General features: G+C 46.3%; 1 protein-coding gene across 1 annotated transcript in view; it reads left to right on the top strand.

The window, feature by feature from the left end:
- The window catches only part of dnah2 (dynein, axonemal, heavy chain 2), a 223,342-nt gene extending 205,783 nt beyond the window's left edge, over positions 1 to 17,559 (top strand). The window contains exons 80-87 of the mRNA XM_056300849.1: positions 3,065 to 3,249; positions 5,041 to 5,275; positions 5,529 to 5,680; positions 6,901 to 7,015; positions 15,208 to 15,384; positions 16,283 to 16,357; positions 17,009 to 17,159; positions 17,405 to 17,559. Of these exons, the coding sequence (XP_056156824.1) occupies positions 3,065 to 3,249; positions 5,041 to 5,275; positions 5,529 to 5,680; positions 6,901 to 7,015; positions 15,208 to 15,384; positions 16,283 to 16,357; positions 17,009 to 17,159; positions 17,405 to 17,559 (1,245 nt within the window). The remainder of the gene's footprint in view (positions 1 to 3,064; positions 3,250 to 5,040; positions 5,276 to 5,528; positions 5,681 to 6,900; positions 7,016 to 15,207; positions 15,385 to 16,282; positions 16,358 to 17,008; positions 17,160 to 17,404) is intronic.
- Positions 17,560 to 20,914: the final 3,355 nt, after the last annotated feature.

Below are 20,914 nucleotides of genomic sequence, written 5' to 3'. Positions count from 1 at the left end.
AGAGAGACGTAACATCATAAGAGACCATTGCTTCCATAATCCGTAAGAGATCCGCCTCCATAATGATGTCCCTCACCTTATCCACAAAATCTACAGTGTTCTGAATGTGATGTTCATTACTGCCTACCAGCGGGTTAAGAATAGATGCTAGAAACTTACGAGATGTTATAGGTCACTGAGTTAATCATACAAACAATATGCCGTAATGGAACATCCTGTTTTTGCATCTTAGGTAAACCATACAGACTAGGTGTAGCTTCCCCTGGATATAATCTGTGGTACAAAATTCTGTCAGTAGCATTGTCCTGTCCTAACAGCTCCAGACAATCTATCACCTTTTTCTTCTAACCACTGCCTGGATCTCATTTCAGGGGCTCATAAGTATTCATGTCGCAAGGTAACGTCATAACTTTCTCATGATTGACTAGTTTAAGAAAACAGTGCATCTACCTTTGTATGCTGGAAGGATGATGACGTTTTTGTCCTTACTGAGAGTTGTGAGTGCATTCCTGTCATCTGCTGATGTTGGACAACGGTGCCTTCCCATTACTGAGGCAGGCTGAAACTTTAGTCTGCAGTTGCTCCGCTTCTGGGTCTGTGATTTTGTTGTACGGATCGCCAATTCTGTGGCTATGATCAGTTCCACTAGTGAGCTTTGCTTCAGCGTGACAGCAAAATTCAGCCCCCTAGCAAGGATGTCTTTCTTTGCCTGGGTGAGTTGTCTGTCGGACAGATTCTCCATCCACTTGTCCACATCATCGGCGTGTTAGTGGCTGTCTCTCTCTCTCTGCTGTTGAGGGTGCCGTCCGTTGTCTGCCGATGTCTCTGGCATGCAGTAAGTAGGTCGAACTTCTTTTGCTGCTTGGTTTTTGACTTTTCATGTTGTGCTAGATGAGCCTTCTCCGTTGGAAAGTGGTCTCATTTAGACGCGACACCAGTCTCTTTTGGATCTGCTCCTCTTTGGCTTTCAAAACGTTGATGGTAAAATTAGTTTGTCTCACCTGTTCGTTCAACAGCTGGCTCTGTGTCTTCTGGAGGATCTGGTTAGCTCGGTGGCCCTTGACTGAAGATTTCATTTGCAGGCTCTTGGTTATAATCCTGCTCTGTCTGCACCTGAGGCTGAATCTCAGGTGATTCCTGTAATCTGCCATTTTATGCGCTGTTTGCTCATACTCCCATACCAGTTTAAGGCAATCCTCGCTGAAATGAGTCAAACTGTCTTTATGCATGCTCAATAATCCAGGTAAGGAAATCACAGGAAGTTGAATCAGTTCATCTGGACACAACGTTTAATGAGAGAAATGTTTCATCACTCATGTAAGTGTGTGTGTGGGGGGGGGGCTAAGATTACATCTGTCGCCATGTTACATTGCTGTGATTGCAACTATTCCCCAGTCCTCTGTGACTAGTACACATGGCCATTGAAACTCTAGTTAATGGTCACGGCAATTTGCATATGAAACCGATCGCTGTTTTCAGTCATTATGCAACTGTGCTGTTTATAAGGGTGGGGATACCTGCAGTCAGATGAGATTGAAGAGGTCACTTAGGTGAGTGATGAAATTTTTCTCTCAGTAAGCAGTGTCCAGAAGAGACTGATCTGTGATTTCTGTGGGTGCCATTAAGTATAAGGAAGAGGAGGGAAATGACATTGATGATGGTGGGAGTAATAGAAATCTTAAGCAATCTAGGCCCGATGTTGACTCAGTCTATAATCTATTTATCTGTAAGTGTATTCTAAATTGTGTGCAGTCAATGAAGACTGATGTCAAGCAGATAATTCACGTTATATGTCCTGTCAGACTGAAAGCCAATTAGGCTAATACATAGAGACAAACATAAAGACATAATGTTGGACAGACAGTATTTCATTTGCTATTGTCTTGCTGTCTGTTGTCATTCCTTGCCTTTTCCAAGACAGATTTACTCCTCAAATCACTGTACTCCAAAGTCTTACGTGAGACTTCACATTAGGATCACACAAAGATGGTGGTCCCAAAATTTTGTAGTCGAATTGGTATCTGTAACTAAGAGAAGAAGAAAGCTACTTTATTCTGTCATTTTACCTTACAACGAATTTTATTCTTACAATAAAATTTGTTTACTGCATTTAACCCATCCCATTGTATAGGAGCAGTGGGCAGCTACAGTGCCCAGGACCAACTCCAGTTCTTCTTTCCATTGCCTTAGTCAGGGGCACAGTCAGGAGTATACGTCTTTTCTTGTTTTTGGACCCCCCCCCCTTTTTCTCCCCAGTTGTATCCGGCTAATTGCCCCACTCTTCCAAGCCGCCCCGGTCGCTGTTCCACCCCCTCTGCCAATTCGGGGGGTGCTGCAGACTACCACATTCCTCCTCCGATACATGTGGAGTCGCCAGCTGCTTCTTTTAACCTGACAGTGAGGAGTTTCGCCAGGGGGACGTAGCGCGTGAGAGGATCACACTATTTCCCCCAGTTCTCCCTCCCCCCCGAACAGGCAGCCCAACCGACCAGAGGAGGCACAAGTGCAGCAACCAGGACGCATACCCACAACTGGCTTCCCACCCGCAGACACAGTCAGTTGTGTCTGTAGGGATGCCTGACCAAGCCAGAGGTAACATGGGGATTCAAACCGGCGATCCCCGTGTTGGTAGGCAACGGAATAGACCGCTACGCTACCCGGATGCCCCACATGCATGTCTTTTTGATGTTGAAAGGAAACCGGAGCACCCAGAGGAAACCCATGTAGACACAGGGAGAAAATGCAAACTCCACACAGAAAGGACCTGGGATGGCCTGGGATTTGATCCCAGGACTTTCTTGCTGTGAGGCAACAGTGCTAACCACTGGGCCATCGTGCCACCGCTGCGCTAGCTATATTATGTGTTTAGAATTTTCTCAAGCCCTTTTAACACGAAACTTACGTGGTAAATAAAAACGGTTTTGGGGCTAATTTAACACCACCACCACCACCCCACCCCCATCTCTCTCTCTCTCTCTCTCTCTCGCTCTTCTATTTTTACATCTATCTCTTCCGAAGCCACTTGGTCGGACTGTTAAAACCAGCCTCTCCCTCCCTCTACCAGGTGAGTGAGAGCCTTCTGAGTTTGTACCTGGATGAGTATGAGGAAATTCCCTGGGACGCCCTAAAGTACCTGATTGCTGGGGTCAACTATGGCGGTCACGTGACTGATGACTGGGACAGTCGCCTGCTCACCACCTACATCAACGCCTACTTCTGTGATGCTGCCGTCAGCCAGCCCTTCTTCCAGTGAGAGATAGTAACATGCTTTGCATGCACAGCCAGGCGCAGAGACACCACACACTCACACATATTTACTTTAATTCATTCTACCAGAACATGGTAAAATAGAAATTATGTATGCTGTGCATTATATGATTCTGGTCAGCCAGTCCTTCTTGAAGTACATTAACACATGCACACACAGAGACATGCATGCTTGCACACACACACACACACATTCATTTTTGTTCCTGCTTGTTGCACATAAACATGATTTAAGCTGTGCATTCTTCAGTTAGCCAACCCCTCCAAAGGCAAAAGTTACCTCCTGTTCAATCGGTAAATGTCTTTCACTGCTGTCTCAACAGAATTTACACATTTTTGCCAAAAAACTTTAATTTAACGCCTTTATCTAGTGTTCCTCATCTACATAATTTTGTTATGCAGTGAACACAGTCATACCGATTAGTTTGACGGTTTCGAATGACAATATCACTTCCAGGCTGGATAGAGTCTTGTTACCATGGAGATGGAAAACCCTTTCAACAAGGCATAAATGCTAGATGTTGTTTAACATTACAGCTCTACAGAATGACAGGCGTAGGAAAAAATGGCTATCATTGTATGTAGTAGAAACATGTACATATGTATGTCAACCCACTCGGGCAGTTGATGGAAATACGACCTACAGCCTTAAATAAACTCAGTTTGAGTGCATGAGTGTTCATGTTGCAAAGAATTGGCTACATACACGCATCTTGATTTCTGACTGCGTACGTAGGTCACCTAAATAAAACCACCTATTGTTGCCTGTGGGAGAGCGTACTGCAGCTGCTCCTGTCTCTCGACTGAACCTCTATGGGACCGCAGATCTCCTGCACCATCAAGTGGACAGTACAAATAATACAGCCTGGAAGAAAAACTCAGATACTGACGAATGAACATTGACACCTGTATTTAGTCCTTGCTTTTTTCATTTTATCACTTATAAAAATGCACCCAGGCACTCGCGCCCGACTCCCTCGTCACGTCTAACCGCTCCCACAAGACTTAATCGCCCTGCTTGTAGAACTGAGTAAGATGCTTGCCAAAGAAAACTATTCTAGCGTTGTGTCATTTAGTGTTTTCTTTGGTCTGCACTGCCTACTATTAGCAGACTGAGGAAGAAAATCCTAACCATTGAAGAAAGGTCTTAAGCCTCACAGAATTAGATAAACATTGTTCAATATTAAGGACATACCAACTTAAATATATGAAGCCACTTCCGTAAACTCAAATAAAGGGAAGGGCACTGCCAATTATACTGGACGAACAATGAAACGTGGGTCATATCGCAAATTTCACTGCATATTTTGAGGAGCATTTTTCATCAACACTGTCACCCTGTTTTCATATTGTATGAGTCCTCTTTCTACTAGCTGTTCATTTACCTGTGTAATTTCAATGACAAGTTTTAACTGAATAGAATCGACAGACAAAGAGCTGTTGAGGTGCCACTTTTCACAACATACATGGCTACACATCATGTACAAACCATTTGCGAGTGGAAGAAAGCTATGTTTATTTTCTCTCTGGGATTTAATCGATCCAATACATCACTGGACAAAACCTCCACTGAGTGATGTAAAACCATGACGCTACCCCAAACAGTCTATACATTCTGACCAATACATTATTATATTTATTTTTGCTCAGTGTCGTACATATTGTAAGCGTTAATGTACTGTAAACATACTGTGGCATAGTTGTCTATTAATAAAACACGAACCAACTTAAACTTAGACATGAATGGCCTCTCTTGTCCTTATCCATCTTCAGGCTCTCCTCCTTGCTTTCCTACTACATCCCCCGGGATGGCCCCCAGTCCTCCTACCAGGAGTACATAAGCCAGCTGCCACCCAACGAGCATCCCGAGGTGTTTGGCCAGCACCCCAATGCCGACATTGCCAGCCAGATCGCCAAGACCCATACTCTGTTCGATACACTGCTCTCTCTGCAGCCCCAGGTCACCAGCCCCACCGCTGCAGGCACCAGACCTGGCCGAGAGGACAAGGTTGGAGGAAAAAAAGAGGGGAAGAGAAAGAGGGAGGAGAAAGGGAGAGGGAGGGAGGAAAAGAAGGGGAAAGAGGGGCTAGCTATGCATAAGAAAGCATTTCAACAACAGTATGACTACGGGAATATATGCTTTTAGTGTAATTACCTGTTTAATAGCAGTTCATCATTGCTGTCCTCTTTATGTACCAATGACCTCCTCCTCCTCCTCCTACAACATCCCAACCCGCCCACCCCACTTCTGATGTGTGTAGGTTCTGGAGCTGTCAGCTGACGTGCTTGAGAAGATCCCTGCGTTGATTGACTATGAAGGCACCAGGACCCTCCTGCAAGACAACTCCTCCCCTCTCAATATGGTGCTCCTGCAGGAGATCCAGAGATACAATGGCCTGCTGCAGACCATCATGTAGGAGCTGCAGCTATGTTTTCATCACTTTAGGTGGAACAGCTGATGTGTCGATAGAGGGGATTTGATTAAGAGAGTTGCTTCGGTTCCTGTGTGTGGTTATGTGGATGTCTGTTTGGGTGGGTGCTGTTTGTGGCTTTAGCACATCGCCAAGCAGGCACAGTGGGATTGTTGGTGGTGAGGTTGGATGTGCAGCACACCAAGTAGGAAATCTGTAGGAATGTATGTGTCAGTGCATGTGTGGGTGTGGGTGTGTGTAGTTATATGTGTGGGTGTGTTTCTGCATTTCTGCCACATCATGAAGTAATGAGAGGCAGTTTACATAAAGTAAACAACATGAATAATACAGTAAGAGGGGGACTGAGTGTGTGAGAAAGACAAGAGGGTGAGAGATGCTTTAAAGCGATAGCAGAGAAGAGTCTTGATGCATGTTGAATGATCCAGGTTAGAACATCGAAGAAGGTTGAATCAGTTCATCTGGATACAATGTTTATTGACAGATACATTACATCACTCAACTAAGTGACCTCTTCAGTCATCTTCAGACTGAAGAGGTCACTTAGTTGATGAACAGCAGAGAAGTGCTTTTTAGATGAACCAGATCTAACTCAAGCTCCTGAATTCGAAAATGTTGAAAAAATTAATCCATTCTCTTCATCTGATGAATCATCTTCAAGGTTGCAGGGACTGAAGCCTCTCCAAGCTTGCCTCAGGTGGCTGCAGCCACTAAATGCCTTTTAAAATATTGTTATAGATGGCCGAGCGGAATAAACCGCCGTTCTTGCAGTCCGCTCGTCATGTGGCCGGGAGGTTCATATCCCAGACTCGCCATAACCGGTCCCGGCCAGAGCGTCCACGGGGTAAGGCCTTCATTAGGCCGCCCTTACCCGAGGGATAGTGGGTGTAGATCGGTGTAGTGTTCAGGGACTCATCGTTCTCCAGCCACCCCTCTGGCCCATCCAGGCATCTGCAGCCAAGCAACCAAAAGCATTCTCCCTACGTCTCCTTTGCGGCCTGAAGGTCAGATTAGCTGGATAGAAAACAGAAACGGTGTTTTGGGGCTTTTTTTGTGGCACAGCTGGCAGCTGTAAATTATATTAATGCCAGATGGATGCGTCATACCACTTCAGTTTTGGAAGCGCGGCTTCAAAATATGCCACTCCAATGGGATTAATGTTCTATTCTTTGTACATTTTTGTGTGTGTCTGTGTGTCTGTCAGGTCTTCCCTGGTAGACTTGGAGAAAGGGATCAAAGGTTTGATGGTGATGTCATCAAGCTTGGAGGAGACCTTCAACTGCATCTACGATGCCCACGTACCACCTCTATGGGAGAAGGTACTGCGGAGACACATACACACACAAACACACGCATGCACATGCAAACACAATCATACGTAAACACATTTTGGCAACTCAGGGAGATGAGAGTATGAATTCACCATGCAACGAGGAGACAGAGAGACAGGGTTTGCAAATGTAACCAAAACAGTCTCTTGATGTGGGTAAATAGGGGGAAATAGAACTTATGTGAGCGAAAAAAAGTCAGCCTGGGCCCAATCTCCTACAGTTCATTCCCAATCTCTGGCCTTCCAGTTCCACGGTGTCTTCCAGAAAAGGAGAAAACAGGAGAGAGATCAAGTAATGGCCATGTGAACTTCTACCCATGGCTGAGGGTTGCTTCCCTGCGTGCAGATTTAACCTAACAGGGAGGGGAAATAAACTGACTGGAGGAGAGAGTGCCCTTTAAGTAGCAGTCCAGGTCATTAGGGCAATCGACTCCAGGTGCGACCAGGTCTGTGAGTCAAACGGCTGCAAAAAAAAAAGAGCTTGATAGTGTTTCATGTGTATGACCTATCCTTGGGAGATGCTGTCAGGCCTTCCAAGGTGTTGAACCTGTCTCTTACCTAACCATCTGTTCATTTGGGTGCCACACAGGCGCACAAATACACACACACCTACACAGACATACCATCATCAGCGGTCACTCGGGGATGAGTATGAATGTCCTCCTTCTAGGTCGTTGTGGGTCTTCAGGTGGGCGTAGAGGCCGATCCTGGAGTCGCATATTTTGGAGCAACATAGACAAGGGCGTGAAGAAGTGGTTGAGGATTTTGTGTTGGCCTTTCTAGTAACTCGCTCCTTCCTGAGTCTGCACTTGTTTTCAGCAGCACAGTAAGGTAATGCTTGTAGTTCCCAGCACCCTCACGGACAGCTAGTATCTAGGCCTCCCTGTTTTTTGCTGCTTGTTCCCAGGTGTTAAGATAGATGCCAAGCATTTCGATGTGGGCCTTGATATTATCTTTATATAGCTTCTTTTGTCCTCCTGGAGCACGGCGTCCTGTCACGAGCTGAGAGTAAAGGACTTGTTTCGGGCGGCGAGAGTCAGACATGCGGAGGACATGGCCAGTCCATCTCAGCTGATGTTGTGTGATGGTGGCAGTTATAGTAGGCATATTAGCCTCCTCAAGGATGCTGAAGTTGGTGCGCTTATCCTCCCAGCTGATCTTAAGGATCTTCCTGAGGCATCGCTGTTGGTATGCTTCAAGTGCCCTCAGTTGCCTGCTGTATGTGGTCCAGGTTTCTGACCCATACTGTAGGGTGGGCAGCACTGCCACTTTGTACACCATAATTTTTTGGCCTGAAGGTCGCAGTTTTCAAAAACCCTTTTACTCAATCTTGAGAAGGCCCACCTGGCATAACTGAGATGATGGTTTATTTCAATGTCAATGTTGGCTTTGGAGGAGAGAGGGCTGCCAAGATATGGGAACTGTTCCATGTTTTTAAGTCTGGTGTTGTCTGCAGAGATGGATGAGGGCAGAGCAGGCATATTTTTGTTGGGTGGGGGTTGGTAGAGGATATGGGTCTTTTTCTTGTTAATGGCCAGGCCAAGCTGCTTGTATGCCTTTGAAAAGGCGTCCAGTATGCTTTGCAGTTCCTGTTTTATGAGGGACACTAAGGCGTTGTCATCGGCATACTGCAGCTCAATGATGGATGTGGTGGTGGTTTTACCTTTAGCTCTGAATCTGTTAATGTTCAGACGATTCCCATCAGTTCTGTACATTACTCTTTTTTTGGGGGGGGGGGTTCCCTTTTTTTTCTCCCCAATTGTACTTGGCCATTTACCCCACTCTTCCAAGCCGTCCTGGTCGCTGCTCCACTCCCCTCTACCGATCTGGGGAGGGCTGCAGACTACCACATGCCTCCCCCGATACATGTGGAGTCACCAGCCGCTTCTTTTCACCTGAGGAGGAGGAGTTTCATCAGGGGGATGTAGCGCGTGGGAGGATCATGCTGTTCCTCCCAGTTCTCCCTCCCCCCTGAACAGGTGCCCCGACCAACCAGAGGAGGTGCTAGCGCAGTGACCAGGACACATACCCACATCAGGCTTCCCACCCGTATACATGGCCAGTTGTGTCTGTAGGGACGCCCAACCAAGCTGGAAGTAACACTGTCAGCAATCCCTGTGTTGGTAGGCAACGGAATAGACTGCCACGCCACCCGGATGCCCTGCTTCTGTACATTACTTTGATTTCCTGAGGCAGATTGGGACCCATGAGGTGGATGGTGGCAGTGAAGACAGAGAACAGGGTTGGGGCAATGACACGACCTTGTTTAACTCCAGTGTGGACCTTGAAGGACTCTGTCTCATCTCCATAACTGCTGAGTACTCTAACTGAAATATTGTCACATAGGAGTCATAGTACTCCGAGAACTAGCCAGAGGGCTTGGCAGTTTACAGAATCAAAAGCTGTAAGTCTATGAAGGTCATGTACAAGGGTTGATTCTGTTCCTGGGCTTTTTGTTGGAGTTGGCGAGCAGTAAAAATCATGTCCATGGTGCACCTGTTAGGACAAAAACCGCTCTGGGATGGTGGCAGAATTTCTTCTGATATTGGGAGGAATCTGTTGGCCAAGACCCTAGCTAGGGCTTTAGACGTTCACACACGCACACATAGTTGCATGTATAGACACACTGGCTATTTATACTGAGATCCACTCTACTAACAATATCCTTCAAAAACCCAGAGATCTTCAGAAGAAAGAAGGTTAAAAAAAAAAGGTGTCCTTCCTTCTCCTTTTTGCCTTTAGTTCCCTCTCTCCTGCATCAAAACTTCACACTAGTCACAGTTGTTATCTGCTCTTGTGTAACTGCATCCCTGTATTTTCAGGAGAGTATCTTTGGAAAAAAGGTTAGCGGTGAATGAAAAGTGAACTATATACTAAAAGCAGTGAATAGCATTGTAGAGAAACCAGCAGTCTTCAAAACTGAATAACTGAAGCATGGAACTCCAAAACATCCCCATGACTGATCACAGCAAAATTATTATCACCATCATGGTCTATTAATGGAGTTATTAAGCCAAAATTGTTGTGCTATTGTATGGTAGCTTTGGTGGTGTAATTATGGGGTTGTTAACATGTTCACAGCTCATCATGCACTTTTGTTATGCATGCCGTTTTCATTGTAGACAAAAATCAGTTTTATTAGTCCCTTCCCTAGAGAGTCTGAGTTTTATAAACTGTTCCTGAGTTATTTGTTTTCACGGGGCATAGTTTACTTTAATGAACTCCACTATCATAAGTACAACAACTCCGTGTCCTCTAACCCAGAAATAAAAGATCTCTTCTAAACCTATTTTGTCGTCTTATATTGTGCTGTCCTGATCTACTTTGTTCACGTCCATGCTGATCTGTTCTATTCTAATCTGTTCTATTTCCCCCAGTCAAACTGCTGAGGGCCTTTCTCTGCTGTGACTCACTGGTCTGTTATTAAAGGTGTATTTATCCATCACTCTGCCTGGCTGCACCCACACACACACACACACACACACACACACACACACACACACACACACATTGTTCTCTCTCCAGCCACACACACACTCATATGTACGGACTAACAACACACATAAGTACACGAACACAGTGTCATGCACACGGACAGACACACACACGCGCGCGCACACACACACACACACACAATAATCATGGGGGTCTGGCAGGATTCCAGCTGTAGTTCTGTCCTTGTGCTGCACTCTGGCTTCATTATCACTGAGCCTCTTCTTACTGTGGGGACAGAACACAGGGGCCTGTCAGCCTGGGTCAAGGAGAGAGACAAGACTCTGTGTGTGTGTGTGTGTGTGTGTGTGTGTGTGTGTGTGTGTGTGTGTGTGTGTGATTTACATTCAGGAAAGCCTATGTTTATATTCAGTTGTTGGATTCTGTCCTCATTATTGGCTGTGCATAGATGCATACACACAGACGTGTGTGTGTGTGTGTGTGTGTGTGTGTGTGTGTGTGTGTGTGTGTGTGTGTGTGTGTGTGTGTGTGTGTGTGGTGATGGTGCATATATGTATTTGTAAGTAGGTCCACATCAGGCTCATCAGGTGGAGTCTAGGGCTGCCCCCAGTAGCTGAACAAAGCCAGTGTCTTTGACTGATGTTGGTGTAGCTTCCTTGTCCTGCTCTACTTTTCCAATGAAGGACCCAAGCTCATTTTGCAGGGGTTATTACAGCTTGAGCTCAACCCCCCCCCCCTGATCTCCTCTCCTCTCCTCTCCTGCTCTCTCTCTCTCTCTCTCTCTCTCTCTCTCTCTCTCTCTCTGTCTCTCTCTCCCCCTCTCCTCACCTGCTCTCTCTCTCTCTCTCTCTCTCTCTCTCTCGCTCTCTCTCTCTCTCTCTCTCTCTGTCTGTTTCCTTTATGGGAGAAGCACTGGACAACTATTAGGATGTCCGTTGCCAGCTGAGCTTTTCATTGTTCTGACTCCTTGTTAAGTAGAAAACGGCATCTCTCTCTCTCTCTCTCTCTCTCTCTCTCTCTCTCTCTCTCTCTCTCTCTCTCTCTCTCTCTCTCTCTCTCTCTCTCTCTCTCTCTGTCTACCTCCTCCTTACTTGTTGTCTTGACTATTGCTCATTTTACTCTTGTCAGTCTTTCACTCTACTTGCTTTCTATGTGCTCCATTTATTCACTGCCTCGACCTACATTTCTTTCTCTCTCACATCTCTCACTTCCTTTTCTTATCTATGATCTAATGTGTTCTCATCTCCCCTCCTCTCTCTCTCTCCCTCCTTTATCTGGTCCAAGGGGCAAGAGCTGCCCCTCACAAAGCTTTCTAGTCTCCCTCTCTATCCCTCCATCCTTCCATCTCTCTATCCTCCTCCTCAGCTTGACAGCCTGTCATTATTTCTGTGCTTTAGGTCTCATGGCTTTAATTTTGGCCTGCATGCCTCCCTTTCTCTGGTCATCTCGTATCTGGTTTCTTCTCAAGGTCCTGACGTGTTTATGTGCTGTACAGCATATGCGCATGTAAGTGATTAAGTTTATATTGCATGCGTGATGACTTGATTCCCATAATTCCAGAGTCTGCAAGTGTGTGTACACGTTTGTCTTGTGTGTGTGCACATATGCACATGCATGTGTGTGTTTTCCTATGTCTGTATTGTGTTTCTGTGTGTGTATACTTGTCCCCAAGTGCATCTGTATGTTTGTGTGTGTGTGTGTGTGTGTGTGTGTGTGTGTGTGTGTGTGTGTGTGTGTGTGTGTGTGTGTGCGTGTGCGTGCGTGTGCGTGCGTGCGTGCGTGCGCGCGCAGGGGGGTTCGCTTTGTATAAATTTCCCTATGTGTGTGAATGCTTTTCCAGGCCCTCGCGCTGTGCAATCAACCAGTCCCATCTCTGTCTCAGAGCCAGAGAGCTGAAATGTGTCTACTGACAGAGTCCTGTCAGTGGGCTATTCTAGCAGTGGAGATTCCTGTGACACCCTTCTGACCATTCATCTGGACCAACCAAAGTGTTCCCAAAGGTGGGAAGATGGCCGCGCAAATTCACGTTTGCGGTGGCCTCAACCAGTACCGTCCATGCAGTGTCTTTGTCCACATCTGCGTCTAAGTTTTGTCTTCGTTTGATGGCTGGGAGAGCTGGCGCTGGATTGGCTGGGAGAGCGGGGCAGGCTAAGCTAACTGTTAGCCCTTGCAGACCGGCAGCTCCGATAACACCAAGGGCGGTCTGGCGACGGCCCCAGCTGGCGTTGACTGTGGTGTTTTTGAGGTCGTCGTGCGGGGAGGTGTGTCAAGGGTGTCTGGCTGGGAGAGCTGGTGCTGAATCGGCAGGGAGAGCCTGGTCTGCTTCGTACGGTGGGCCCCAGGACCATGGCCCCTGCCTGGAGCTTCGCCTGAGGAGGAAACGCCAAGGACGGTCTGACAGGATGTGGAAGCAGGGCAGGCTAAGCTAACTGCTAGCCTAATCAGACCGGCGGTTCTGACATTCATCCTGACTTGTGTTCATTGCCTTGGACAGTGATTTTTTGTTTAGTTTGGGTATATGTGTTAGTTTGGATATGTGTGTTGTAGTTTTTGGATGTGTTTTTGTCTTTGTGTTGTACTGCTGTGGGCTGGAGGAAATGGCATTTCGTTTCATTTCATGGACACAAGTGCGTGAAGTGAAATGACAAAGTGTTCCTGATTCCTGAACACCCAATGAGCAAATATGGCAGCAGCCAGCTGCCAGAGCTCTACTAGGTTTCCACAGGAAAAGCTGCAGGGTCATAATTGCATGTAAGGAGGCCTGAAGCAAATCCAGTGGCAAAATGATTGCATCACACCGACAGAGTGGTGAACTAGTCCATGGACCCTGACTTCATAGTCAGGTTTCTCACTTTATCACTGTGGTTGTCAGCCATAACCAGCCACATTGGCAATATTAGTTATTTATAGGGTTAGGCAGACTGCAGTCTATTTTTTTCATCAACTATTGATGATGGAAGGCTTGATAGATAGATCACAGTTCTGATTCTCTGAGAGGTCCGTTACATAGCGTACAAACAGGAAATGCTTAAACCACAGAACCCATCACTCCCTCAATGCTCTTTCCAATAAACAGGATGTGATTCTGCACTGTCATGGGCCAGTTGATGCCATGCTACCAAAAGCCAGTTATAGTAAGGCTCAAGTCAAAATTTAAAACGTGTACACAGCACACTGCAGCACTCCCACGCATATGAGATGCCTTATTTTGCATTCTAAAACCACAGAAAATGGAGACGAGATGTGCCCCAGATTGTCGGTGTAACTGCTGCCTAAGAATGGGAGCGATTTAAAGTCTACAATGACAGTAACTCTCTCCACACTCCAGCTGGTACATGGGCTCAGTCAGGGATGTGTCACTGGAATGACAATTCATGTTCAGTTCAACTTCAGCTTTTATTGGTGGCTGCGTACGTTTGCACATCCAAGGAATTTAACTTGTTGGGTTTCTCAATGCAGAGAACACAAAAACATAAACAGGAAGTTCCAGGATGCTTGAAAAAGATTTTTTTTTTGAATTTCCCCCAGTTGTATCCGGCCAATTACCCCACGCTTCCCAGCTGTCCCGGTCGCTGCTCCACCCCATCTGCTGATCCGGACCCGTTGCAGACTACCACATGCCTCCTCCAATACATACATGTGGAGTCGCCAGCCACTTCTTTTCACCTGACAGTGAGGAGTTTCACCAGTGGGACGTAGCACATGGGAGGATCACGCTATTCCCCCCAGTTCCCCCTCCACCCTGAACAGGCGCCCTGACCAACCAGAGGCGCTAATGCAGCGACCAGGACACATACCCACATCCGGCTTCCCACCAGCAGACACGGCCAATTGTGTCTGTAGGGACGCCCGACCAAGCCGGAGGTAACACGGGGATTCGAACCGGTGATCCCCATGTTGGTAGGCAACGGAATAGACCACCATGTGTCCCGGACGCTCTATGAAAAAGAATTTCTAAGGATATATATCAGAGAATTTCTACATAGCCTGAGAATATCAAAATGTGGAAATATTGAGGTTAACAAGGAAGTAATTGGGGAATGATTGGCATCTTTCTTTGTAGAGCGCAAAAAACAAGACATGACGGACTTGTGATGAAGACATTCATGTTTTAGGATGATGGATCAGTGGCTCGGGTAGAATGACTTAGAGGGAAAGAAGCCTTTGTATTTTCTCTAAGAAAAGGGTTGTTTTGAATCCTCGGACAGGTTGAGGAGTAGACGGTTGATTCACACACTCTCTGTCCCATCATCCCTGTCTGTCACTGAAGTACACTGCCTACAAAAACAGATTTGCAAAAGTGTTCAAAATAGCCATTTAAACATCAGCAGGGTTTTTGTTATCTCTGCTATCTGTGACTGTTTTAGCAAGAATTATGCGCCTACACCTCCGTAGCACAATAGACCATTAACCACAAGCAAAATAAATCAATGAAGTATATCGATGGCATTGAGTGGCTGAGTCAAATACCATTGTTACTCACTGTTAAGTACTCTTACGAGATGAGAAAGTGGGACATAGAATAGAAAACTTAATTGTCCACATATGTTATACTTGCCTTTCCTGTGTGGTATCTGACACAGAAGTACATGGTGGAGATTAAAAGCATACTGGAGTTCATATTGACATGAAACTTAAATCTAGAGCCTGGACTCCATGATAAGTAGCTTCCCACAGCTGCCACTGCAGTGGAACAACTTCAACAATACCCCCCCCCCGGCCCTGCAGGCGTACCCATCTTTGAAGCCCCTGGCATCGTGGACCAGGGACCTGTGCCAGCGAGTGGAGCAGTTTGCACGTTGGGCAGAGACGGCCCACCCCCCCATCCTTTTCTGGCTGTCCGGCTTCACCTTCCCCACCGGCTTCCTCACCGCTGTACTGCAGTCATCTGCACGACAGCACAATGTGAGAGCTCACCTACATACACACACACACACACACACACACACACACACACACACACACACACACACACACACACACACACACACACACACACACAAGCACTAACACAAATACACAAGTTCACACAGGTACAAACACATGCATACACTTATGTACACATGGATAGATAAGTACAAACATAGACACTACTTACTCCTACAAATAAAGTCGACACCCACTATTTACTCTTATTTTTCTCTTTCCTTTGCAAGCACATGCACACAGCCTCACACCCTCTTACCTTGCCCTTTGCGTGCTTGCCAAGCCCAACCACTGTACACTATTCCAGCTACTTAATGTAAGCCTCACAAACAAACCACAGCCTCTAAACACCACAGCCACAGCACGTACTGTTATCCAGCGAACAACCTCTGAACGTCTTTCTCACAGACACATCTTCAACCCTGTCTGTCAGTCAGTCAGTCATGTATTGGCTAAATATTGTGATAGAGCTGTTAAAATGAACTGTAATAGCTCTGACTCTGTCCTGGTGATGGCAAACATCATGTTCTGGAATATATATTACTGGTTTTGAAAAATGTTATGAAAAGATTATTGTGATTATCACAACTATTATTATTATTATTATTATTATTATCCATCCATTATCCAAACCGCTTATCCTGCTTATCCTGGGTTGTTATTATTAATATTACTAGTCGTAGTATTAGTAGTAGTAGTGGCAGTTTTGTTATCCGTGTTATTATTATTATTATTATTATTAGTAATAGTCGTAGTAGTGGCAGTTTTGTTATCCGTGGTATAATTTATATTATTATCCGCATTGGTATTGTTAGTAATATAAAGAAGACTTGTGTCTGTGGCTGTCTGCCAACATTGTGTTGTATTGCTCTGACAGGTATCGGTGGACACGCTGTCCTGGGAGTTTACTGTGGCCACGGTGGATGACAAGAACCTCCTCGTCCCGCCCAAGGTGACTCGATACCGCACACATTTTCATGAAAGTGCCTTTGCACTGCTGTTCCCAGGCCATTAGTATTCACCCTCCATCCCTCCACTCTGTAACTTTTTTTTTCATTCCAGATAAACGTTGGCTCAGTCCGGTTTTTCCTGACAAGTTATTTTCGGGATACATTCTTTTTGGTCATTCCTCAATCTAGCTGTCCCATTTTTATTTTCACCCAAATCGGTTTTACAATTCAAATTTAGATGAGGGTGGAGAATGCTCCCATTTATCTGGTGAGGCAACTCCTCAGCTGTTTGTGTTGTTCTCCTTCACCCGAACCTCATCAAGTCGACCTCATACACACACACACACACACACACACACACACACACACACACACACACACACACACATATACAATCACAGATCCTCTCACATTCCTACACACATACTTAAAAACACAACTGCACACTCATTCACCAGTGCCCTCTCACACCAGCTACGCACTTACACAAACACACACACACATTTTCTCACAAATGCACACTTGACCACACATGATCAGACCACACCTATACACATTTTACTCTCCCTCAATGCGCTCTCTCCCATCTGTCCTTGTCCTGCCCCACCTCTTTACCTGCCCTCCCTGCCCCCGGCCTCGACCCTTCTCCCCAGGACGGCGTGTTCATCCGGGGCTTGTACCTAGAGGGCGCAGGCTGGGACAAGAAGAATGCCTGCCTGGTGGAGGCCAAGCCCATGCAGCTGGTCTGCCCCATCCCCACCATCCACTTCAAACCTGTGGAAAACCGCAAGAAGACGGCAAAGAGTGAGTCACCCTTGATGTTTCCTACCTCGCTCCCTCCCTCTTGTCTGGCTGTCCATCTTCCTTTGTAGTCTTTCCTCTCCTTTTTTTTTGCCTCTTTGTTGTTCCCTATGTCTCTGTCTTTCTGTCCAGATGTGGCTTGCAATTTCACATAATGTTGTGTGTCTCCGTCGCACTCACTGTAGTGTGTGTGTGTGTGTGTGTGTATGTATGTGTGTCTGTGTCTGTGTGCACGCTTGCATAAATAGGCACCTACGTATGTCCATGCTACTACTTCCCTGTGCGTGCGGGCGGTGCCGGCCATGCATCCTTCGTGGTTGGGGTGGATCTGAAATCTGGAGCTGTAACTGCAGACCACTGGATCAAGAGGGGGACTGCCTTGCTCATGAGCCTTGATAACTAATGGGCCTCAAGATACACACACATTACACTCATGCATAGTCACACACAGACAAACATTTCAATTTACACACCACAGATCCATGATTTTCATTGTTTCATTTCCCAGTTGTGCCACATGACATGTAGAAGAAGTCTACATTTGTTCACATTAACTGACATTTATTTAAGTGTTTTAAATGTTGTTGTTCTTTTTTAATGGATGAGAGAAGATTCTTTGAGTTTTTGCACTGCTTCTCCAGTTTGTAAGTGAGTGTAGTGAATAAAAGAAATAGTTTCTGTCTTCATCACGGCGGGTAAGAGGATGGATGGATGAATCATGTGTGACACGAGGCTGGGTCTGACATCTTGCAGCGAGGGCTCCTCGCCTTTCTTCTCTCTTCCCTCTCCCGTCTCCCTCCTCTCTCAGCTGACACTTAGACGGCTTATTCACTTCCTCTCCGCAGACCCGCGTCAAATTTTCCATGCTGACCCCCTTTACCCCCTTTAAGTGCTCTCCGCAACACACACACACACACACACACACACACACACACACACACACACACACACACGGAGGAACAGACTCTGCTTATGTATTTCAATTTACTGGAAACTTATTTTTTGGTCTGGATAGAGTGACGTTTGGCTGTGTTAGACTCTTGTGTTGTGTTGCTTGGTGTTAAGTTGTGTGTTTAAGTGCTCGGCTGTGTTTTGTTGTATAGTGTTTGTTTTGTTTTCTGTTGTGCGTTATCTTTATTGCATTTTGTTTGTCAAATCAGTCTTGCTGCACTGGCTGAGTACTGTGTTGGCCAATGACCTGGGAGATATTCCAAGATAGACACTCACTCTAGGGTCGCCCCCCACCCCAAAAAAAAAATCAAACTCTTTTCAGCATTATTTCATAAACACCCACGTGTCCAGTAAGCTGTTGAAGTGAAAACATGACTTTTATAGCTGCAGACAGACTATGATCATATCACGGTTAGAATAGCTTCCAAAAAAGATTGAAAATAGATAAATATGCTGAAGATGCTACAACTTCCACAAATATATTTTACTCAGATATTTTATAAACTGTATTCATTCCTGGGCTGATGCCCTGTGCCACAAAGGAACTCTCACACAGCCAAACAAGGCAGTTAATCAAGGTGAGATAAAGAACATTTTTATGCAAATACACATTTTCCCCAAGCTGAAGAAGAGGAGAGAGGGAGTGAGTGCAGGGGAAATGAACCTATTCAAACAAATGAATTCTAATGAAGCTTCGCCGGCAAAGACGTTTGGAGCCGTTTGGCGTTTTGAGACGCATAGAGAGAGAGAGAGAGAGAGAGAGAGAGAGAGAGAGAGAGAGAGAGAGAGAGAGAGAGAGAGAGAGAGAGAGAGAGAGAGAGAGAGAGAGAGAGAGAGAGAGAGAGAGAGAGAGAGAGAAGGCCATGGACTTTGCCATTGGAAAGGCCCTGGCCCAAACTCCTGAAAGGGAGGGAGAGAAAAACAAGAGAGAAGGGCCCTGGAGAAAGTGAGCGGACGGGAAGAATGGGTCGGTAATGAGAGAGGGGAAGCAGTGGGGGAGGTGGGATGTGGGGGGGGGGCTTGAGTTCAAGGTTGTTTTCAGGCTCAGGGAATGTTCCCCATGAAAGATCTATGCAGACTTCCTCAGGGTCTGAGAGCCTCTTTATCAAGCCCAGGTCCCCATGTGTGTGTGTGTGTGTGTGTGTGTGTGTGTGTGTGTGTGTGTGTGTGTGTGTGTGTGTGTGTGTGTGTGTGTGTGTGTGTGCGTGCGTGCGTGTGCGTGTGTGTACGTACTGGTGGTCTCTTGCTGGGGGGTGGTTTTTACCAACATGTTGAATTCAAATTCAAATCGGCTCATTCTCAAGCTCGGTTGTAACAGAGAAAAGGGAAATTCTGTACCTCCGATTTAGGTGGTGTTTTGAAGGCGGAGGCAGCCGCAAATGAACTTGCGTGTGAATTTGTAATGTAGCCTCTGACACATTATTGGATGGATTATTGACTTGCCAGAGGGAGTTTGTACATGCAAACTCCGGAGGGAGGAAAGCAGTCTTCCAGAAATCTTGATCAACTTCTGGACAGGAGGTGGTTGAGATTTTTGCAGCACTTCGTTTCTATGTCGAGTTGGTTTAAATGTGTTTTGTGGGTGTCCGGGTGGCGTGGCGGTGTATTCTGTTGCTTACCAATACGGGGTCGGTTGTTTGAATCCCTGTGTTACCTCTGGCTTGGTTGGGCGTCCCTGCAGACACGTTTGGCCGTGTCTGCGGGTGGGAAGCCAGATGTGTCCTGGTCACTGCACTAGCACCTCCTCTGGTCGGTCGGGGCATCTGTTTGGGGGTGGGGGGGCAACTGGGGGGAATAGCATGATCCTCCCATGTGCTGCGTCCCCTGGTGAAACTCCTCACTGTCAGGTGAAAAGAAGTGGCTGGCGACTCCACATGTATTGGAGGAGGCATGTGGTAGTCTGCGGCCCTCCCCGGATCAGCAGAGAGGGGGTGGAGCAGCAACTGGGACGGTTCGGAAGAGTGGGGTAATTGGCCGGGTACAATTGGGGAGAAAAAGGGGGGGGTTAAAAAAGGTATCTGACAGTTCATCCTCAGATAACACGAGTGAGTGATTTGCTCTGTGAATACGTTTGAATGACTCGTTACTATATTCCTTCAAAAAATACGACAGTATGATCCAGTTTAAGTTTGCACCCCCTATTTTCTCAGAGGGGTCGTAATTGCTTAAAATCTTTCCTCATTTTGAACCCAAACTCTTCATGCCAGCATGAAGGCCGGGACCTGCTTCTGCACAGCGGCACAGCGGAGGGGTTTCTGGGTGAGCGTGGCTCGCTAGTTTGCCGTGTCGCAGACGGTCGAAGGAGGGAGGCTGTTTGCCAACGTGACGTCACACGAAACCAAACAGCAATGGGGAAACTAAGTTGACATGACGTGTCATGCGCTGAGTCAACACAAGGGTGGAAGATAACACGACACGTTAAAGAGGAGACTCACACCACGTGTTTTCCTGCTCTATGTTGCCCCTTTATTTTCCTTGCATATTTCTTCAGCTATTCCTGTGCATGAGTGTAGCCAAGGGAGGGGGGTGGGGTGGGGTGGGGGGAACCACACCAAAAAACAACAAAAAAAAAACCTGAAAGGTCCAATAAGTCCAACTAACTTGTATCCGTTGAAACCATGCAGCACTTACCTTGAAGGAACAAAATAAGCTCCAAGTCACTACCATGTGGTGTTGAGAGCCTGAAATGTCCATTATTTGACGATTCTTCCACTAAATTACCAGTTTTAGTGCAGTGTACTAAAACTGGTAATCGGCGGTCAAAAAATGGTACCCATAAAAGTATAGTTTGTGGAGTTAGAAAACAA

This window comes from Lampris incognitus, chromosome 20, assembly GCF_029633865.1.
Source record: "Lampris incognitus isolate fLamInc1 chromosome 20, fLamInc1.hap2, whole genome shotgun sequence".
In the NCBI taxonomy this organism is placed as follows: domain Eukaryota; kingdom Metazoa; phylum Chordata; class Actinopteri; order Lampriformes; family Lampridae; genus Lampris; species Lampris incognitus.
The sequence above is the reverse complement of the archived record's forward strand: the minus strand, read 5'-3'. Positions and strand labels throughout refer to the sequence as shown.